The sequence below is a fragment of the Neopelma chrysocephalum genome, unplaced genomic scaffold, assembly GCF_003984885.1.
Source record: "Neopelma chrysocephalum unplaced genomic scaffold, ASM398488v2 Primary Assembly neopelma1_96780, whole genome shotgun sequence".
Lineage (NCBI taxonomy): Eukaryota > Metazoa > Chordata > Aves > Passeriformes > Pipridae > Neopelma > Neopelma chrysocephalum.
The window spans coordinates 1,053,925-1,077,039 of NW_020925424.1; the positions used below are offsets into that span (position 1 = coordinate 1,053,925).

Sequence of the window (23,115 nt, forward strand, 5' to 3'; positions counted from 1 at the left end):
AATCTCTGCTTTAGATTACAGCCATGTACGAAAAAGAGATTTCAGAATGCCTACAACACTCTATCCTCATTATGTGCCTAATTAAGTATGTTTAATTTATAAGACACAGAAGGATCTTCTAACAGACAGATAAGTTCTGAGCAACAGGAAGTTTCACCTGTGTAAAATCTCTCTCTTACATTCACCAATAAGGAACATTTTGGAGTTACAAGTTTCCTAACAATTCTGTCATTTGTGCAGGTGAAATAGTCTGTCCTACACTCCCTCTCCGGTTCCTACAGATGTAGAAATTGACTTTTCTCAGTAAATTGCAAATATAATCCAAAGGCACATGAGTACCAGCAGCATGCCATTTCTATATAATTGTACTGCTAGTCATGTAACCTCACTCTAAGTTCTCACAGGCATTTAAAACATGGTGGTTGCTCAGTTAACAAAACCATCAACATTCTCTGATGATGGTATGTGAGCAGCATAAACCAAACCAATACTACCACAAAATTTTATTAGCTCATTATGTGACTGTTCTCACAACAGTGAGTCTAGTGAAAAAAAAAGAGGAGAAAGAAGGAGACAGAGGAATTTTCAAAAATTTAAAAAAAAAAAAGAAAATACAGTGTTTTCACTCGGAAAGGACCCACAACAATCATCTAGTCCGACTGCGTGAGCACTTCATGGCTGACCAAAAGTTAAAGCATGCTGTTAAGGCCATTTTCCAAATTCCTCTTAAAATCTGACAGGCCGGGGGCATCAAACACCTCTCTAAGAAGCCTGTTCCAGTGTTTGACCACCCTCCTAGTAGAGAAATGCTTCCCAGTGTACAGCCTGAACCTCCCCTGGCACAGCTTTGAACAATTCCCACGTCTCCAAAGTTTGCAAGCTATGGGAAGAAAGGTAGAGTCATGAATACAAGAGATAGAAATGGAAAGAATGTAAAAACACTTCTTTGTAGGCCTACTGATATGACGTAGAACCTCCCCCCCAGTCTGGTCCACAACAGCCATGAGTGTCACACAGACTTATTAGCACTCAACCATGCTCTGTTCTACAGTCCCAAAAGCTCAGCAAGTCAAGAAACAGTTAGCAAGGAACACCTCCTGAGGTATTTAGCAAGCAGGGCAGTTTTTCTTCTTCTGCACCAAAGATTTGTGAAGATATGTTAAACAAACAAAAAAATTATTTAATAGAAGCAAAATAGCAGTTGTTGGTCCCCTCTGATGACTATAACAGGTCATTTGGAAAAAAATATGAATTTACCTCAGTCCAGTTGCTCACTGTCCAGTCAGACGGGCACAAGACATCTCTGTTGCATGACAGATGGGTCTTTGGTTTAAGCAGGTGCTGGCACTCTGTGACAGCCAGTGCCTGCTCATCAGATCCCACTGTCTGGATGCAAAGTACAGTTCTCTTCTTCTGGCCTGTTGGGCCACATGTGGTTGAACATTTCTGCCATTCCCCTGCCCACCACCTGAAAACCGGGGGGGTGAGAAACATCAGTAAACAACCCACCAAAAGCACATTAAGAAAAAGGTTAGAGACCACAAGAAAAAGAATCAGTGACTTAAAATCTGAGTGCAGATACATGCTCTTCACATTAAGTCCAGATCATTCAAGCTTTCCCATCTCCCTTGTGCTCTAATACCAGGCAGTCACTGAAAGATAGAAGACAGAAGTAGGTAGGATTCCCAGACAGAGGTAGGCACTGAGTATTATGTTTCCTGAAGTGTAAGAATCCACTGAGTAGATACTCTTTCAAATTCAAATTTGAGGAACTGCTAGCAAGTCTATTTAAGCAAGTAATCTCTTAACTGTATCCCATTGTTTATCTGTTTATTGTTACCTCAGTACAGAGGAGTTAACAAATAAGAATCACTGGAGGGTCTGTAATGACAGCAGAGGTAGAGAAGATCTCCTTACACATCTAAGTCTCCAGTACTGCATAACTGCTCAAACTGGCCCTGTGTTACCTCCACAAGAGGAAGCGGTGAGGCACACAACCCCAAAAACAGGTTAGTCAGAGCTATGCTGCCTGCACCCAAAAGGGACAGTGCCCTGCAGCGCTCTCCCTCTGGGGCTTGTGTCCAGGTCTGCACTAGACTGGACTTTTCTGTACTTTGTTCCTTCATGAAGCAAAAAAAAAAACCCTTATGCGTCCCTCTCCTGATTAAAGTCAGTCTTCCATAGTGTAGAAGACACATGCAATGTTCCACCAAATTAAAGATAACGGTTTCCTCCAGTGCGGTATTTTCCAATGCAAAATACCTTCCTGAAAAGAGCCATCCCCTTTGTATTTGGTTTACCTTAGCCTTTCTCCAGCTTCATCCACCTATTTTTTCTCATGCTGACCCAGAGTGGATCTAGTACCTGCTTATCTATCTTCCATAAGAAAGGAGAGCAAAAAATTTCTGGGTTTTTATGATTTGAGAAGCATTGACATTAACTGTGTTTGCCTAAAGATTTACCTTTACACTTAAAAAAATGGAAAAAAAAATCAAACCAAGAAAAGTCTTTCTCCTTCCAGTTTAGAGTGCCCTGGGCATGTACATAACTTCAAGATGCTGTATAAAAAGCCTGTAAACTCTAAACCACAAAAGCTCCTAGACAATATTACTTGTTCCTGAGCTTTGAAGAAGGTCATGACAAAGCCTTACAATGAAAATAAAGCAGGGATATATTTAGAAAATGCCTTTCTAGACAAAATGGCAGGAAAAAATTGCTTCTGGCTTGCAACGAATACCATTATATTGGGGTTTTTTTTTCTCCTTTTAAGGTCCATGAACTTAGAGAAAAAATAATCCCATTCTGATAAACTGATTGAAGTTCGACATCCAGATTTGTAATAGTTTTTGCTCCTTGATTTGTCTCCCATCTTACTGCACTTCTGGTTTCTTCAGTTTGCTGATAATCCCTCTCCCCTTTCCACTCTGATTTCCATGTTCCTTAATTAATTTGTTCTTCAGATGCAAGTGAGCTGTCACTGATTTGGAAGGCACTGATATCTATTCCTTATAATTAAAAAAACAACAAAGACAACCAGGACTGAGAGCAATCAAGTCATGCTACAGCTTATTTGTGCAAACATAAGGTCTTCTTTTCAGTACCTACACCTATTTTTCTTCTCTTTAGTTATCTGTACATACAGCATTTCCTTTTAAATTACCCTAGAAGCCCTTTGCTACATGTTCTAAAATGCAGCCCAGTGCAACCCTGTGGCAAGGCTTCTGGACACTGCTGCAATTAAAAAAAACAAAAACAAAACGGCCAAAATATTTTTGTCCTCCTCCTGCCCTCCTTTGGATTGTTTTTTGCTCTTCCAGGCTTCTTCAAACAATAAAGAAAAACTAAAGTAGTTAAAGTACTTAAAGAGAAAAAGTGAGCACACCTCAGCAGAACACAGCAATAAACAAGAGGAGAATATATTATCACCACCTAAATCAAGCCATTTCAGGGTTGTTTTCACCTCTTGCATCTTCTTTCCAATTTTATCTTTTCTACAATCTTGTAAATTGCTGACATTTCAGCACAATGGAACTTAAAAATGTGTATTGCTCTATTAATTTTAATGGAACCAGATAACGTATTTCAAGCTACAGACATCCTAAGCTGACACCCCTTATCCTCCTCACCATTTTCAAATGGCTCTGAGTAAGGGTTCAACAGTTTGCAGGTTTAAATATCAAACTCCTAGCAATAAATTATCAGAGCTTACCACAGAGCAGCAGTAATGGTGTGTGATTAACTATCACAGCAAACACTTTCTAAAAGTCACGGAAGAAAGTAAGGTGCTCTGCAGTTAGAAAATTCCAGAAGTAAGATTTTATCCTATTGCATCTTCGTGGTCAAACGAAAGCTACATTTAACCACTTAGCTTCCTCTGTAGAGTTCTTCCTCACTCAGTGCAGGTAACAGTACAGGTGAGCCGACCAGTTAATTATCTGACGCCACACTTACCACACACACTTCGAAACACTTGCTCTAACTGGAAGTTTATTCTTATCAGTAACTAAAATTTCTGATGTTGCATTTTCCTGTTTTCATTCTAAGGTACATGCACATCCCTTAAACACTCAAGAATGAGAAACCTGGCATGGACACATGCGCCCTCTTGTCTCTTCATGGTCCCTGGTGAGGACCTGAACTGTGGTGTCTCAGACAAAGGGGAAGAAAGGCAAAGCCCAGAATGCAAAACATCTACCATCCACTTGTCAGAAAGAAGAAAACCAGTAGGTAGCTGTGCTGACTGTGGTGAGAGACTGGGACAAGCCGACAGAAACTGAAGCCTGATGGAAGTCACCATCCAATACTTGTTCCTATCTCTGGTTTCTGATGGCATTTAGCACTACAGCAACTGAGTGGTTCTTAAGTATTAATGCATCACCTGGTCCCTGCAAAACAACAACATTATCTCCATAGGCAGGCATGGCGTGGAAAGATTGTGGTAACAAACACAAACAAACAAGCAAAATGCATGATTTGGGTAATTAATTTGCATGAACACTAATTTTCCTTAGATTGTCAAAACAGAGAGCAGCCTGTCTGGTGAAAATATAACCTCAGGTAGTTTTCAGCTGCAGCTGCGGGTGCTTCTGCACTCAAACCTGGGATAGAGGTAGGAAGAAAATTGGATTATTTTAGTGGGCATTCAGCTGCTTTAAATGAGACCTATCTCTTTTCCTCCCACACTGAGTTTCCAAGGTTTGTAACAAATTAGGCAGAGCCCAACAGCCTTGTCCATTACACAGTCCCCATCTATGCCTAGATGATATGTGCTGAATGAAGTATGCAACCTGTTGAAAAACTAGAAGCATGGGATTTTGGGGCTGAATGTTCCCTCCCTCCTGCCCTCCTTCCCTCTGCCATGTCACAACTAAAGAAAGACCATCTTCTTTCAGTGTTTGTATAGCATCAGGCACGGTAGATACCAGCAGGGCATGGATTCTCACTGTGTATTATAATAGAAATGAGATTTCCTATTCTTATTATGCTGTTGGAAGTCTACTAAGCAGTCTGGAAGAAGTACAATAGGGTAATAGCAGATAAAAAGCAGGAGATTCTAAGTACTTGTGAAATTTAAGGTTACTCTGTTCAAGTGGGTAGTCAGAGTAAAAAGGCTCCAGGCAATTTTCTTTGCAGGGCAAAGCAAAACTTTTATTCACAACACTATAACTAGTTAAAATCTCACTCTTGTTCAAGTAGTATCTATTGACTTCTAACTTTAACACCTATGGAACCAAATACCTGCCTACCAAAGAAACATGTAACTGGAAATCATACTCCACACCTTAACATGGAAAAAAGCATCCATTTAAGCTACAGTCTTGTCGCATTCCTACTGAGCAACATCACCCAAGTTGTACACTTTAACTCTCAGCTGTTCAGCCATCTTTATTTTGTTCCAAGTCAAAATGTGGCGTACATGTATTGTGATAATTTAATATTTTATTCATTTTGCTCCAAATTATTATAGTAGAAAGTGTAATAATAAATGTAATAATAAGTATAAAATAAATGCAGAGCAAGTCAGCTAACAAGCCAGAATGTTAAGACTTAAGACTTATCAGAAGCCTGTAATTCAAACAGTTTATAACTAATTTCCTGAAATGAATTAATGAGATAAGATCTGGTCTGTGACAGTCACAAACATCTTTGTCTGTAGCCACCGTTTGATAAATTATCTATTTCTGGTTTCGTGGTCTAGTAGCTTGTTTCATGCTAGCACGTTTTCCACCAGTGGGATTTAGCAGATCATCAGACGGACGCTTATGCAACAGAACAACCATCTTTTTTTAGACAGGATGTTACTATAAAGAATGAGATTCACTGTTGGGAAGTGTAGTATCATCCAATGGTTTCAGTTGTGTGGCTGCAGCACTTACCAAAGGTCTCCTGCAGTGTTGTGTTTAACAGCACTGTCCTCACCTCTAGCACAGAATTTAGCCACCTCTCTACAGAACACTTGGTCTTCAGCAGCTTCATGTAGACTCTCAGTTATCCTGTGTAATGCCACATGGGACAGTCACACCTTCCTCCAATATTCAGATTTTCTTTAGAGCAATGAGCCAACAAACTGTACTAAATTATCTTGCATTTCAAATGAAGGTATGAACCATCTCTCCAGATTAGAGGTGGTACATATACCACGGAAAGAAAATACCAACTAAATGCAATGCTGGGACCACAGCCTGGAACAGAGACCAGATCTGCAAAAGGAAGGGCTTGGGAGGGGTAAATAGTAATTCATTCTTCAATGCCATCACTTCAACAGAGGAATTCAGGGCCACCAACAGAAGTTAGTGAGAGCCAGGTTCAAAATAGTTAAAATGAGGTGGTGCTTCACACAGGGATTAAAGCTGTGGAACTTCTTGCAAAGGAAGTTGTATATAATAGAAGTTTTACAATGTTGCACAGGGAGGCTGGACAAGTACTTGGAAGAGAGGTCCAATGGAGGTTACTGATTAGACAAGCCATAAAAACCACTGGAAATGCCTTGAATTAAAACCAGTTGGAAGCTGGAAGAGCATTAAAAAGAGATATAATTTATATTTGCCTTGCCTTTATTCTTCCTTAGGCATGTAGGTCCTGCTGAGAGCCAGAACAGGGACTTAGACAGTCCCTTGATCAAACTACTACAGCCACTCTTATGTTATTAAGAGAAAAATAAACACACAACATGATTCCAGAACTAAACATATGGTTTTCCTGCACTGCATTTTGTCATTATTTTAGTGCTTTCTTCTGCAGCGCAGAAGGAGCTTAAGAAGCATCACTCAGGGCTGTCAGCACACGAGAGCTTTTCTGCCTGGTCTGCGAAAGAGCTTGTTCATGTATCACATAATTCTACAACACGCTCAACAAGGGACAAATTCTGCTCCCTCACTTTCAAGAGCAGGTCCAAATAACGTTGTCACTTAGAACAAATGGGATAAATTGAGTTAACTTGGAACTGATAGCACAGTTTATATGTGCCATAAAAAACACCCTGATGTATGTGTGTAGCCTCAGCTCTTAACTAGTCGACTAGTTAATAAGTTTATCAATTGATTATCCATATTGATTATCAATTGATTTTCCATAATTCTACAAGGAGTTATGAAATGTTGGTAGTCTAGGTTGCAAGCACAAAGATATAATTCCCAGAGGAGACATCATGTGCTGTTGTGAAGATACTTGGAAACAACTGGTAAAACCAACAGCTATGTAGAAGTTTTTACATTAAAGTTTCATGAAATTCACTGCTGGCAAATGCAACAGAATGAGCTCTAAGGGACTCATGACTTCGATTTATTTTGATTGAACTAGAATTACTAGGGAAAAACTGGTATACCATTGTGAACAGCATGATAAACAACTTTCAAAGACAAAAAAGACAAAAGCAAGATGTTACAGTACCTAAACCATGAAACTAAAACCAATATTGATTTCTTCCAGCAAATCTATGTCTGTTGTACAAGCCCACAGTTCTGCTGACACCTGGAATTTTTGCTGTGGTTAGTCTTCCTTACACTACTCACTCAAATGGTAGAAGAGAAAAACTTGAGATGAAGAGGAGTTAAGGTAGTGTTATGAGAATGGAAAAAATTAATCCTACGTGATCACATAACAAAGAAAGCTGCACTTCATTGAAAGTTAAAAATACAAATGGACATGATAAAAAGATGTCAAATAATGTGTTATAAAGAAAGTATAAAAATAAGTTATAGAAGTGGGCATTTCTACCCATCATCTCTCACAAAAAGGACAAAGGAGTATCAAAACATACTGAAAAACAGCATCAAAAGGTCTCTCTGTAAGTTAGTTTCTGGGCCACAAAGGAATGCATTATCACTTGAGCTAAGACAGGAATACAATTTTTAAAACAAATAAGAATTTATACAATCCTCAGGCCACCTGCACCCAAACTGAATAAAAATAATATCTATACACAAGAATGAGAGTGCAATCTCCACCATTTCCAGCACAGACTGCTCAGTAACTTGCCTTGGAAACCTCTCAGGGCTGCTCACTTTTCACTTGTTTATTATGGGGTTTCTATGGCTTGCTCTGTAGTGCGTGCAAGCTCTCACCGTGGCAGGCTGTGGGTGCCACATTAATCTGTCATCAGAAACAACATCTCCCTTTGAATAAGGCTGCTATTTACCACCCCCGAGCCTTCCCAGTACCCGTTACCTGGGCGGACAGTCCTTCTCGTAGCATTTCTTTTGCCGCCCGTTGGGCTGAGTCACTGGGTCACAGAAGGAATTCTTGATTGCTCCACTCCCCTTCCACACGCAGTGGGCAACCTGGCGCTGCACCCCTGCCAGAGAAACCCACAAAAAAGGAAAAGTAACCCCTGCAGGCGGAGGATGAACTGCAGAAATCCTCCAAGAGGTTGTACTCTGCATCCCAGAATACAGTAACCGCTGTGACAATCTGTTGTGCTGAACATGAGCTAAATCAGGTATGAGTATCCTTTAATCAAGCTGAAAAGAGGTTAAGCAGAGCTCTTTTGAATAAGATAGCTCAAGTCACACATTAGAAAGCACTTTCCTTAATCCCAGTGTAGTTGTCAGCCTCAGAAAGGGCTCCTGCAGGCCCTGAAGAAGATTTAAAAGGCTATGAATGGTTCTTGCATTACCCACGGACAAGAGGCAACACAGCAGCATCAGGCTGTTCACAGCAAGCCTGCTTTTGCTGACCATTGCTTTGTACTTCTGGGAAGGCTGCTTAAGCAGAATACAAACCAGAGCGTATGAGCAAAATCATAACCTTGTGACTCTTAATGCTGAATTCCACTTTTAAGAAGTTTTGGTACACATTTTGACTGAAAATGATGTTTTCTGAGCAACTAATACACAACACTCAGCATAAGAGGCAAATCACAGTGATGAAGAGATACAGAGATATTCTATACAAACAATCTGGGTTATTTCCTAACACTTCCACTTACACAAAATCCCACTCATTTAACAGAAAGAAACATGAACCAAAATACTACATTACCCTAGTGTGAATCTAAAGAAAGCCAGTTTGCAGGGGACTGCTTTCCTCATAGTTCTGCAATAATTTGAGGCAGATCTCATGTTGCAAATGAATGTAAAAAAAGTATTCCAATATAGCAGTTTGAAAGGCTGTGCCTAGATTCATATAGAGACATTAAAATAGTTGTATTACATCCAAACAAATTGTAAGGACTAAAAAGATTGAAGAAACATTTATTAACTCATTAAATTAACTGTGGTATTTATTCACAGCAATTAATATGCACATGGTAGGTCATTGTTTCTTTATAACTTTTATCTTTCTCCTGAGAAGCACAGGGCCTAACAGCACTCTTATTATGGTGCCAAGGATAAGTGTTAGGCTATCTTGCCGTACATTTAGAAAACAAGCTTTTCCTTGTCTCAGACCTCCTGGTAACTGGTGTGGGACACTATCTGGAAGATAAGAACGGTAACCCATAGAAAATACTTGGGAAATATGAAAATATTCCTCCCTACAACATATAGACTCATAAAATCATAGAAACGTTAAGGTTGGAAAAGACCTGTAAGACCATCAAGTCCAACCAGTAACCCAAAACTGCCTCAATAACACAGAAGGGACTTTTCTATGCATATCTAAGTCATTCCATAGAAGCCAATGGAAACCTATATCCCTTTTTTCCCATTAGAATATCAGGTATGTGAGGATATGTTTTCACTTCTTGAGTACGTTCAGACTTGGGACTGAGATGTAAAAAACAATTACTGACTACAGAGCAGGATTTGATGACTGGCTCTCCGCAAGTCAGACATGGAGGTTGATTTTCTAGAACAGAATTAGTGTCACCTATAAGGGAAGATTAAAGGATTGAGGCTTTCAAGCTTTAAGGTTTGGAAGTAGCTGCAAGGCTGCAGTATGTCTGGAGGTGTTGATCACCTATTCCCAGGTGACTTCAAGCAGCAGAAAGCATTTTGGTTCAGCATAGGATTCCCAGGGAACCACGTTCTCTTTTATGCTACAGTAAATGTAACTGGAATATTCAGCAACCTTCCTACTGGCTGTAAACAAAGCAGTTCATAGAAATATGTTTCTGTCTCTTTCAAAATCATGATATGCTGCTGCTGCAAACACAAATAAGAAGAAATATTTTGCTTTGATAAATGTTTTGTGTCATTTCAGATGCTGTAATTCACTTTAAAACCACCATAAACCTTTGCAAAAGTTTTGCTTTGAAGCTGTACATTCTCATAAAACAACTGCAGATCACTGACATCAACAAACTAATTTATTCACACAAGCAATTTTTGTTATGGAAGTTATGTGAACTCCCACTGTAGTTTCAAAATGTTTGGAAGTTCAGCTCCAAAGCTGGAGTGAATTCTATATGTATATATCAGTACACATATGTATGTAGGCATACATGTAATGAGATAATGAAGCAGTTGCTTTCATCAGGTTGAGCAAGTTGAACTAGAAAACACTGCAGAAGTAGAAAACTAGTCACTCCACACTGATCCTACCCTAACAAGTGTTCACACAATTACATAACTTAAATGGGTAATATCCCATTTAAGTCACAAATTAAAAATTCTAAATCTACTTAAACCTCAGTAAAATTTGAAACCTAAACACTATTTCTATAGGGCTGTGAGAGGTAGCTGTTTTCCTCCCTTCACCACTTTTCCTTCTCTCTGACCTCAATGCTAATTAGTTCACACTGACATGTACTATCTCAGCTCTGTGGAAAAAAACCCACCTACAAATATCTCTGGTTAAAAAAAAAGGAGAAATCGAGAATGACAATAATAGATCAAAGAATAACCTTCATTTCACTAAATCTGCTCAGAGATTACTTCTATTCTCTGTGATACTTCATCCCTAATGCAGAACTTTTTAAGTGTGAGCTTAACCTCCTCAGCTCTTGATTTCTCACTTGGTTTGCAAAGAAAGGTGCCTGTTTAAAGTCATCTAGTTGTGGAAGGCTTTTGAAACAGAGATTAGAAATCTGTTGGCTGCATAGCTCTCAGTTTGGGCAAAATTAAGGCTGAAAACAACAGAAATAGAGGACCAGAAGCAAGTGTATAAAAGGCATATGCAAAAGAACACATTTGATCATAGAACTCATTTAAACATGTAATTGCCTCAGTTGTCCATTTAAATCAGATACTCTGCAAGGAGTTCACTTTGTATTTGAATGAACAAATTACATTCTGTGCATGCACAAGTAATGTGCAGAATACAAGAGCCAATCTTTACATTCTCAATGTTACAAAACTCAGCCCCATAACAGTGAACGGAAATGTAGTGACCTTTGTTTTCTAAAATCAATACTACAAGTTGAATACCACATTTCAGTTCAGGTACACCTGATGGTAATTTTGCAAAGCTGCCTTGATAGCAGTTGTGAAGGATTTAGAGGGCACATAACAATTAACCCCTGAACAAATCTTACAGTTAAGTCCTTTTGCAGAGCTTTGAAAATTTGCCAATTACTGATGCTATCTATGGAGAAGTAAATTGTTGATGTTGCCTAATATCCTCCCTTTGTTGCAGCTGTGCTGTGTTATGCCTCTTGTTAGGTCTAATGCCACTTGAATCTGGTTCTAAGAAATATGACTAAAGCCTTTAGGCAAGGAGGAAGGATTAACACCTGTAATTCCACCCTTACCCATTCTGTGATTCTGTAAAGAAGGAATAATAGGTAGTTGCCCTAGCAAAAAACCTCAGTGACACATTTAAATTAATCTGGCTATAAGAAAGGCTCTAGTTGCTATCTTGAGAGTAGGCTCTGGAGTGACAAGTTCTCGGCCAGAGGGTGCAGCAGTTGCAGGACACTGTCTGGTGTGCACGCAGTCTGACTGCAAAGCAATTCCTTTCCGCATAAAGGAAATGGCAGGAAGAAGCTCAACCTGCACAGGACTGAGGACTGAGCAGAGCTTATGATTTTTACTAAAAATTGTCCCCTTTCGGTGCTTGTTTGCCATGAACTGAATTGCACTGATCTATTTTGTACATTGATAATGAATATCAGGTGTTGCAATGTGTTCTCCTTTTCCCTGTGTGCAATATTAGGTATGTTTGACACAGGAACCATTGTTTTTTCAGACAGTATTTTTTCCCTGTTAAATGATATTATAGTAGACTGGGTAGACCCATCTTTGAGACTACAAAAGATGGGGGAATATAAAGGCAATTAAGGAAGACATGGATCTTCTGTTTCTCCACTGCAATAGAGCCAGAAAAGGATGTGCATCACGGCATGGCGTGGTGCTGCCTTGAGGCCAAGAATCTTGTGGAAAAATATCTTTATGGAGCTGCCCTGGGTTCATTCTGTGAAGAGACAGCTTCACTCTACAAAGTCATAATTCATCATTCATTAGTCATCACCTGGACTTTTCCCAAATACATTTACAATGGATAAGCAGGTGTATCATTGGGCTAAAACTGTATTTTTTCTCTTAGGACAGATAAAACTTTTCTGCATCAGCCCATTCCCCCACCTGTAGTCCAATTTGTCATTCCCTAATGCAGCTTCACTTTCTTGGCTCCACAACACATTTGTTTGCATTTTCCTGATCTCTATAACTGTGAAAGCCCAAAGTGCCCTCGGATTTACTGCTATGTTGTTGACCAGTGGTGAAGAAAGGACCTATGCCGAGTCTTTGGCAGGTTCAGGTTTGCCAGGAGAACAGAAGTCTAGGTAAGGATTCATTTCTCCCACTGACTGCAGCTATCAAAGTCAGTTCAACAGTTCAGCTTTCTTGGCCCTTCCTTTTATCTTGAAAAACTATTGGTTTACTGTTTACCAAATGATAACTGCAATAATCCTTGAAGGTTATTTACTACTAACCTTAGGCTAATTAAATACAGCTTTTCTTATTTATTTATCTCTAGGCTTGTCTTCAATAAGACTTGTCATGCAGCACACCCATAGCAGAAGAGGAACTTGCCTACTTCAATACACTTTCATAATACAGACCTTTCAAAACACTTCAAATGCCAGCGATTTGGTACAACAGAAATACATTTTGAATCTAAACAGAGTGAACACTCAGATAAAATCAATCTCATCATTCAAAGTCAGAAGTCAGAGAAGGATGTTGTTTAATCCAGCAACGCTGGCAATATTCAATTCTGCTCTTACTTTGCCTCCTGGTCTTAAACTGAACTCAGCAGGGATCACACCACAATAATGTGTAGCCATGTGAGGTTATTTGGTTTTAGGTCAACAAACCCTACCATGTCCATATTCCCTGCTAAGTGCAGCAAGACTTTAGCATTTCCAATTTCCATAATGATGCAAAGCTAACATTTTCCAAATACACCTTTCCTGTTGCTATGCCCTTTTTTTTTTTTAATGCAGCAAAGCCTATTATTCCTAATGTGTTTGTGTTTTGATTACCTGGGCATAAACCTGTTCTATTAGTGCACCAGCATGCTGCTTAGGAGGGCCGGCTAGCTCAGATTCATGGCCAGTCAGGTTTTTAAGAAAGAAACTTTATGGCCTTTCTTGGAAACCTGTTCCACTGCTCTGTCATGCTCAAAGTAAACAAGTTTTTCCTCATATTATTTTTGTAACTGTGTGATCTGATTTCCCACCACATGCAGATTAAAGAACCTTACTTCTTTGAGGATTATGTCTGGATAACTTATAGATGAGATTTGCCAGTAGTGAAGACAAATAGTAATAGAAAAAGAAGTGAGGAATTACCTCTTCCACAGGTCACACTGCAGGCTGTCCAGTCTCCATATTGCCAAAAATACTCTGGCTCTCCAATCTCATTCTCATTACTTTCTTCTTTACGTACAGTGTATTCATACTTGATTCCAGGGTTAGTTTCTTGAAAAAGTAGCTGGAAAGTGTATGGCTTATTAATTATCTAATTAATAATCCACTGGCCAAAAGCTTTCAAAGTGCGAAACTGGAAGAATTAAAGCAGCCCATTTTGGAACCTACTACCAGTTCAGAGAAGCAGAATTTCCATCTCTATGTTGACATATATCTTTCAAAGACATAGTTGTTTGCCATGCACTTTTGCAAGCACAAGTGGGAATAAGTGGGTCAGCATAATTTGTACCCTATTGACTGTAAGGAAAGATAATGTAAAGTCCATCCAAAGCATCCATATGCTGCTGATTAAGAGCCTATTGCCTATCCCCATTATACATGACAATTTCCCTGCCTTCTGAAATAGCTGTTACAAAACAACCATTAGGTCAGAAAATTACAGACATTATTTAGACACCGCTTTAATATTATTTTTCAGTGTTTCTGAATTAAGAAGCAAAATTCCAATTGAGAAGAGCCACTCAAGAAATTTACCTGGAAGGGAGAAAATAAACATCATCATATGTTTATCATCTATCAAGGGATAAAAAATTTCAGCAATGAACTTCTACTCTTCCTCCCAATTGTACTAACAGTGAAGACTGAGCATTATGTGTGCCTTCTCACCAGATAAAAGTGTGAAAGTAGCTCCCATCACACGCCTAATATTTCTTTTAATTGCATGGTGGATACACAGGCAAACAAGCCATGAGAGATACTTTCAGAGAACAAAGGGCCAACTTAAATTTTCTTCAGAATTAATAGAAGCTGGTTATCTTAAGTTAGCATCTATAAAGCAACATGAAAGAAACAGAAGAAAGCAGCCCCCATGTATGCTAGATGGATCAATTTCACTTACCACAAGCTATTAATCCATCTATGTAATGCTGTATGCTTTTCTTGCTCAGTGTAAGCTGTCACTGCTGTTAGCCTTCCCTAGTTCTCACTGTTCACAGCCTGACATCAGCTCTCTTTTTGTGATCATTTATTTTTCATCTTGGTCTGGTTCACATCACAGCCATGTGTTGCTCTAAGTTGGTACAAGAGCAACTTGTACCAACAAGGAAGTTTGGGCAAAGGACTGACCAGCTATAGGTGACAGGATCCCTGTCCTAGTGGCAGCAAAGGATTATACCAGCCTTTAATAATCATCAGATTATGATACAGGACATGTATTTTTAGGGAAGATGAACAGTACTCAAGCAAGATGCTTATTTCTCTGCAAAACAGCTCAACTATTTTTTGTAAGACAGAATGCTAATAGGGTGGTTTATATACCAATATACATATTCCAGTCTCAGTTCAGAGTCCCAGCACATTCTGCTGCCATCCAAATCCAGCAGGTGCTGCTTATGATCTCCTACTTACCTGAATCCATATTGATTCATTGGTGGGTCCTGGAGCAGTCAGATTTTCTAGATCCCCCCTTCTGTCATATTGAAACACTGTGCCTGCCACTTTGTATTCACCATTCCACTGTATGATAAAGCCTCCATTCAGGTAGTATTTTTCTGGGTCTTTGCTTCGCACAGCAAGGAAATTTCCTGCTTCTGCAACTTCCATGACTTTGATTCCCCTCGCACCTTTTGGAATTAGCCCAATATCAACATATCCTAAGAGACAAGAAAAGTTCAACATGAGGTGAACAACAAAATTGTCATTGCATTTTACTTCTTGTAAGACTATTAAAACATCTGCTTTGTTTGAAAATATACACAAATGTGCTCTCACAGAGCTTGTATTTCAATTTGTTAATAGTGTGATTTTCTAGTATGACTTGGGGAACCATGTTTTGGAAATGCCAGTGGCATTTAGAAGGGATACAGAGGTGAATGACTTTCTGAGCTGTACCAGGGGAAATCTACTCCACAGATGAGCATCAACATCTCCATAACCATACCCAAGGGCTCTGGCATACTGCAGTGTGAGCAATCTACAGTGAGAAATGCTGGGGTGTTCCAGCAAGTTAACAGTCCTTGTGGGAAACAAACTTTGTGGGAAAGGTTTTTTCAATTTTCAAAGAACATTTCCATCTGTACCCAATGTACAGGTATGTGCATAATTCCATGTACTCTCTCTTAAGTCATTTAACCTCTCTATGGCTGTTAGCCATAGATAGCCTCACAACAAAAAATGAATGTTATTCAAATGCCTCAAATTACTACTATAAACTGAACATATTTTTATCAACTGCTGATTTTCATAACAAAGTACAAAGGCTCTTCATGCGTGAAGTTATCTGTTAAAAGATTTTCAGCCTGTGTGTCAAGAATGAACCCAGAGCACCTATTACAGAATTTTGTTTGTACCACAGTCAATATATGACATCAGACTCTGTGCTTCTCACCCTACAGGGAACTGCTGCTGCTACTGAATTGTAAAAAAATAGGAATTTCACATAGATATTTGAACACAAACTCAGATAGCTTTCTTGTTAGTGCTCCTAGCTGGGCTTTAGAAATTGGATGGATGACATCTCTACCAGCTGGTCTATTGGAACTGTGAGAGGTGCATTTGGTACTGCTTTCTTCAAGATGGGAACATGAGTGGTTCCCCAGTTCTCATTTCACACTACTGAGGTCATGAATTAAATTCTGAGAGTGACATCTTTGTTTACCTTTCCTTTGAAACAAGTTTATCACGTTCGATTGCTCACTCACATGAGTGAGATAAATCACAGTGGGCATACTAAGCAATCTTCAGTATCAATGTTCTCCACCTACCAGAACTATTTATATGCTGTAGAACAACCCGCTGTCGTAAGTAAGTGCCCCCGAAGTCCTTAACATCTGAATTTTCTTTGCAGTTTTTTTGTGGGGTAATAAATATTAGTTAAAATGTCACATGTTTCTTATGGTACAAAATAGGATCTGTCTATGTCAGGTCCTTCCTAATTACATTAATATTATATAATTATGTATATAGATTTCCAGTGATTGATGTTTAAGAGGGAGAGTTTTCTGGATGTTATCTTGACTGACTGTGGAAATCCAAACATTTCAATCTTTCAGAAGTGAATGAAATAACAAAATCTGGAGGCTCACTGAATAACTTCTATTATTCATGAAATCAGCAGTCTAGGTCTATTGTAAGTAACCAAGTCTAATGACTCTCCCAAATGTTCTATTCATTCAGTACGGAGAAGACATGTTATGAACACAGTGTGTGATTATGTAACTAAAGATTTGAATAGAAGGCATACTTACAACTGGGCCAAATTAACACAGCATGGAAAATCTTAATTATGCCATGTCCTGACAGCTTGGCTTTGCAATGCTGGTATCCTTTTACACTAAGCTGTTTTTTTTCCAGATGTAATTAGAATAACATTTGTTCAAAACACAATGTATAAAACCAATAAAATGAAATTTTTGGTCTGTTGTAACATGAAAATCTGTATATCCTTTCTCCCTTTTGCATAGTTGTTCTTGTTTGAATCATAAACATGATTTTAAATGTATTTCAGCTTTCTGTTGATGGATGCTACCATTTGGTCAGTATATCACACTGCCTTCTCCCTGGCCTTCCTTTTTTCCACCACTAAATTACCTCCTGATTTCCCAGAGCCTCTCACTGATTACCAATAAACATTATCTGATTTTGAAAGCAAAGCTAATCAGCAGCAAGCTTTTGAGCTTGTCACTCAACATAATAAATTTTTGTTTAAAAATTACGTGGATGGTGTTTATGTAATTGTTCCTGGTTATGTGGTTTCATCTGATAAGGACTAGAGATCCAAGATTCAATAACAGTCAAAATGTCATCTGTCTTACCTACATGCTGCGCTCATTAAATCCTGGAGCGACCCTATTGTGGGTGCTTCCGCACATCTGTGAATTGGCAGCTCTCAGATGCTATTAATCCTTCCCTTTTTAATTAAAATTAAAACTATATGCTCCTAACACAGACGAATAAAGTCATGAAACCATTGTTGTAGGCACAGCTCTACAAGGACTGAAGAGCTTGTTTCTCTTTTCCCACTGCTGCGAGAAAGGAGTAGTTTCACTTAGACTGCTAGCACAGCATGGCAGATCAGATGATAATCAAATTTGACTATTTCTTCTTATCACAACAGTTCACATTCTTGCTCTCCAGTCTGTTATATCTGCAAGCCTCTCTCTCTTTAAAGTATACCTTCCTGAGGCACAGTTTTCCTCTATGCCGAGCTCTAGACGCTACCACAAGGATATTACATGGAAAACAGCACAGGCTCCCAGTGGCATATTGGGTTTGCAAGTCCATGTATGGTTGCACAGAACTTTTCATTGGAATAGAGGTGTTGTAGCGTGTGATAGGAATGGGAAAAAAAATTTATAGTCTAGAGACAGTATTGCTAGTGAGGATCAAGGAGACCTTCCAGTCTCTCAGACAGTGTTTGCATCATGGCTATGTCCAGACTCCATCACAGGGTTCAGTGTGAGGTTTAGGAATGTACCAGATCTCTGTCTGCACTTTGATTGCATGAAAAGGAAACTGGGATAGCAGGCAGAGCATGGTATATGTCTGTTCAGTCCCAGCCAAGTCAGGAGGTAACAGAACCTGAATAAACCTCCAGCTTAGGGTGAGCACAATAAGTTTCCTTGTTTGCCCACCACTTTGCCAAAATGCAGCCCTTCACAGCAGTGCATGCACCTTATTTTGCCTTCAGACTGGCTGAGTAAAACACCCCCGCCCCTATTGTACAATTCCTCACTTCCTACTTTTTATAAATTTAAATGCTTTTCCCCTCACACATGCAAAAGGGTGAAGACAGGACAATTAACCATCCCTATGACCACCACTTGTTTTGTAGATACACCTCCACCATGGGCAGATTCCTTTGTCTGACACTGACAACCTCATTCCCCCTGTTGGTTATCCATTTACTCCACACTCCCTGCAATTAACACAGTCCTAAGACCCTGCTCCTTGTTCCTCAGTCTTTCTCCTACTCCATTGCTTCTCCTGAACCAGCAGTGCAGTTTACTGTCATTGCAAGGAGCTTGCACACCTTGCAAATATCCTGCTATACACAGTTATACTCCTTTACAGTCATCATAACACCACCAGTAAAAACAAGGATTTTGACTTTTACATACTCTACCTTCAAACTTTTCTTTCTGAACAAAAGGCAATAACACTTCAGGTAAAATTGATCACCCTGCCCTGCAAGGAAAGGCTGAATTACCAAAACTCTTTCCTAGCATTTCATTAATCTGACTTAGTGCGGTATCAGTCACTGATCGTGAGACTTCTCAAGATCAAGGCACCAGCCTCTTTCTTCAGACCTCGCTTTAAGCTTGCTCTCTAGTGCCTCATCTTCTCACCTCTCCCCCTCCTGTCCTAGTTTCCCATTCAAAGCTGTTCATCCTGGCTGTCTTTTCCACTTCCAGCTCACCACTACAGTTCTTATTCAGGTTTAGTCTCCCACTCCTGCTTCCAGACTCTATGTCTCGGACTCATCCTACTTAAGTCAGCTTAAGGCCTGAATGTCTCACCACTGTCAGTGAAGAAAGGCTCAGTACTCCAAGTGCTTATTAAGACCACCTTAACCATGAAGAGAGTTACTCTTAAGCTCCACTTTATGACACATAAAAATGAATCTTCAAACCATTCACTTTATATCCATATTTTCTGAGATGGTAAATTACATTCATTTTGTAAATGCACTTGCTATTTTGGATTTTTTTATTATCTGCCTAACTTGCACAGGACCTGTTGGTCTCTGACAATTTTTTTAAAAGACAAGGTGAACTTAAAAAGCACAGATCACGGATTTTTTCTGGCAGAAGCATGATTCACTGAAACATCCATTTGTTATCTCCCCCACAGATGATCACTCAGTTTGCAACAAGAAGCTCTTAATCCTTTTTATGTAGAGAAATGACTTCACCAGCGGAAGATTTTAAAAGAAGAACCCATATTACCAAATCCTTCACTTTGATTAAACATCATCTTCACTGTATGACAAGCAGAGCCGTCTCCCAGGCAAACTCCACACTGGTCTTCTGTTGCATTGGAATTTATCTCATAATCACAGCCAACAGCCTAGAAGGAAAAATATTTTCAGAATAAATGTGACCTCCACAATGAATTACTGAGAACTGCTATATCACTACACTTTTAGGAAGTGTGGAATAGTATATATCCTATATATAGGGGAATAATATATATCCTATATAAACAAACTAATAGTAGAGATTGTTATATGTAGGTCAAACTTGAGTATTATACCAACGTGAAAAACAAACTAACAAACAATAACCATCACCATGCCATGAAACATAGAGTAGTCACCAGTTACTGGAGATAGAAATGTGCCACTCAAATGGCCTCAATATCTGGAATTGGCCAGTACATCTAGGATGTGTGTCCACTCTCTTATGTCACAGAGCCATCCACAGATTCCTAGGAATACAATGCAGTAAATAGAACTGAAATCTCTGTCAGTTTTTTGTGGCCATCTGACAGCGCAGAACCTCTACTGCAGTCAAACTCCCTGGCTAAGAGAAACTCCTCAGCAGGTATGAATTTTTATACCCATGACAGCTGCTTCTCAAGTTTGTCAACATCAAGGCATGGGTCAAGATAAAGTTCTGGTAAAGACTAATTTTCCAGCTCATGCTTGCTGCAGGGAGAAGATGAGAGAAAAATTTATTCATACCTAGTCGTGAAAAAACCTCTTCTTTGCCCAACCCAAAAATTCTGTGCTCTAATGTCTTTAAACTTCAACAAAATTTTCATTTGTTTTGGGATTCTTTTCTGCCTCTCTTCAAACCCAAGCAAGATTGCAGAACACAATCTGATGTCTTACACTTAATGGTTGTTAATAGTATCTAAGATACCTGGAGGCCTGTGATATAGATGAATAGCCATAAGTCTGTGGTATGTAAAGGTTTTCTCAGAATTCTCTTAAAATAGGCTTTCAGGTGCTATACCTGCCAACTTCTCTAACATCCTCTTGATGTATGAAAATCTGGGTATTACATCTTCTGATTCTGATTTCATTTTACCTTCAGGACTTCAGCTACTGTAATCTGTAAGGTTCTGACAGGAAAATCAATCTATCAGACTAATCTAGGTACACAGGCTTCCACATTCTCTAATATTACTCTATAATTTTCAGCTTAAGAAATATCTGAACTTTTGTCTACGTGCCAGTGTTTGAATGAACAATTAGAGAAACTGCAAAAAACAGAAGCAAGGAAAGGTCTCAAGATACAGATGGTGTCACACTGTGTCACTTTAAAGAAGATTCAAAAAAAAGACTCATCCATCACTTAATGCTGACACATAGCCAGCACATTTGACACCTGCTCTAAAAAACAATAGCCCAGCCTTAGTTTCTCTCTCCTTTCAGCGAAGGCCACTTTCAAAAAATGGAAGGTTTTGTAATGTCTTGCACACAGACACATCCTGGCACCAAGGACCACGCTTAGGAGCAGTACACAATGTTACAGAGATAAGCACATGTTAAGAAGGTGAATAAATTTTTGCCTCCAAGCACATAGCTTATTCAACCAAGGATGGATTTAATCAAGTATTCAGGATACACAGACACCACTGCTCTATGTACAGGATGTTTCTTTATCTTGCCAAGAGTTGAGATCTGTCTCTTTCCCAGCTATCTACAGAGGCACTGGAGTTTATATTTAACACTTCCTAATAATTTAAAGAGGTTGGTGTGTTGCTGTTTCTCAAAGTGATGCATTCATTGTAAACAGTAAAGTCATAGTTACCAGGTTTATTATTACACTAGAGGAGCAATCAGCTACTCTGGAGAGTCATGGAAGTGGATGTTCATTTTCTTTGTATGCACATATACACTATTAAACAGAAAGCTGGTGAAAATCTGGAAATGGAACCCTTGTACTTTATGCTTTGCTATTAGAAAATATTATTAATTACTGTTTTGCAGCTCCTCTTTTGAACATCTTAAAATAACCATTTGTCTTCAAATTATATAATTTTTGCCATTTCTGGTAGAAAATGCATGTTCTTGAAAACATTCCTGTTCATCTTTATTTACTGTTCATGCTTGTTTGAGAGGCTGAACACAGAAATAATTTATCTAGTTCACGCCGTCAATCAGACACTTGGAAATCAACATCAGTGAGCATATTTCCCTTCTGAGTACTGTGTAGTGTAAAAATCCCCAAAGGCTGAACAAATCAGTTCTGAACTGCAGCACCACTGGCTCTAACTGAGGTGGCAGCACCACTTTACTGCCTTTGGGTTGCCAATTAGTGTCTTTGCACGAGCTGCACTCCATCAGCTCAGTCAGAATCAGCTCAGGCCTTTTCCACTTGGCCATACATTTATTTTAGCAACACATCTGTGGCATCAAAATATGACATTGCTCTGATATGAAGGGAATCCCCTTGTCCCTTCCAGTTATAACCATAGAAACTTGTATTGCATTTTTCCTCTTCACAGAACAGTTTGAAACAGTTTTTATCTGATCAGATATCAGCCTTACCTATACATGCAATATTCCCATACATTCCTGAGTTGCTGGGATACCCAAACTGCTGTGGCAGGGCAGACAATTCACTGTGCTACAGTAAACAAAGCCTTCATTTTGTTCCCTAGCTCTGGGATGCTGGTGGTGCTGCAAAGACCTTCATATCTAGCAACAGGGCCTCATCTTACAAAGCCATGAAGAACCATCACAAAACAATATTCTCATGTGTCAGAATAAACAGTATTTTATTTACTCTAAATACATTTCCATGAACTTCAATTTCCAGACCATGTTTTGCTTTATCACTCCAGTGAATACCACATTACTTTTGGCATCCATTAGAATAATTTCTAGATGCTTTCTTCTCCCTTTTGTTTGCTTTCCTCATTATTCTGATTCTTCTAGATGGACTGGTCACACTTTTTAAAAGTGCCTCAATTTTTTCAGAAAGTCAACATGACCCAGCAATGTACACTCATAGCCCAGAAATCCAGTCCTGTGCTGGGCTGCATCCAAAGGACTGTGGCCAGCAGGGTGAGGGAGATGATTCTGCCCCTCTGCTCTGGTGAGACCCCACTTGGAGAACTGCATCCAGCTCTGTGATCCGCAACATAAGAAAGACATGGACATGTTGGAGCGAGTCCACGAAGATGGAGGAGGCCACGAAGATGATCAGAGGGCTGAAGCACTTCTGTGGGCTGAGAGAGTTGGGGTTCTTCAGCCTGGAGAAAAGGTGGCTCTAGGGAGATCTCAGTGCACCCTTTTAGTACCTAAAGGGGCTACAAGAGAGCTGGGGAGGGACTTCTCACAAGAGCATGTAGTGATAGGACAAGGGGGAATGCCTTTAAACTGAAAGAGGGTGGGTTTATATTAGATATCAGGA

At 39.3% G+C, this 23,115-nt stretch overlaps 1 protein-coding gene across 1 annotated transcript in view; it reads right to left on the bottom strand.

Annotated features, from left to right (window-relative positions):
• The window catches only part of ADAMTS12 (ADAM metallopeptidase with thrombospondin type 1 motif 12), a 141,056-nt gene that overhangs the window by 16,945 nt on the left and 100,996 nt on the right, over positions 1-23,115 (bottom strand). Inside the window, exons 14-18 of the mRNA XM_027709467.1 lie at positions 19,696-19,816; positions 15,158-15,402; positions 13,673-13,814; positions 8,167-8,293; positions 1,258-1,468 (exon numbers count right to left, since the gene is read on the bottom strand). Coding sequence (XP_027565268.1) covers positions 1,258-1,468; positions 8,167-8,293; positions 13,673-13,814; positions 15,158-15,402; positions 19,696-19,816 — 846 coding nt within the window. The remainder of the gene's footprint in view (positions 1-1,257; positions 1,469-8,166; positions 8,294-13,672; positions 13,815-15,157; positions 15,403-19,695; positions 19,817-23,115) is intronic.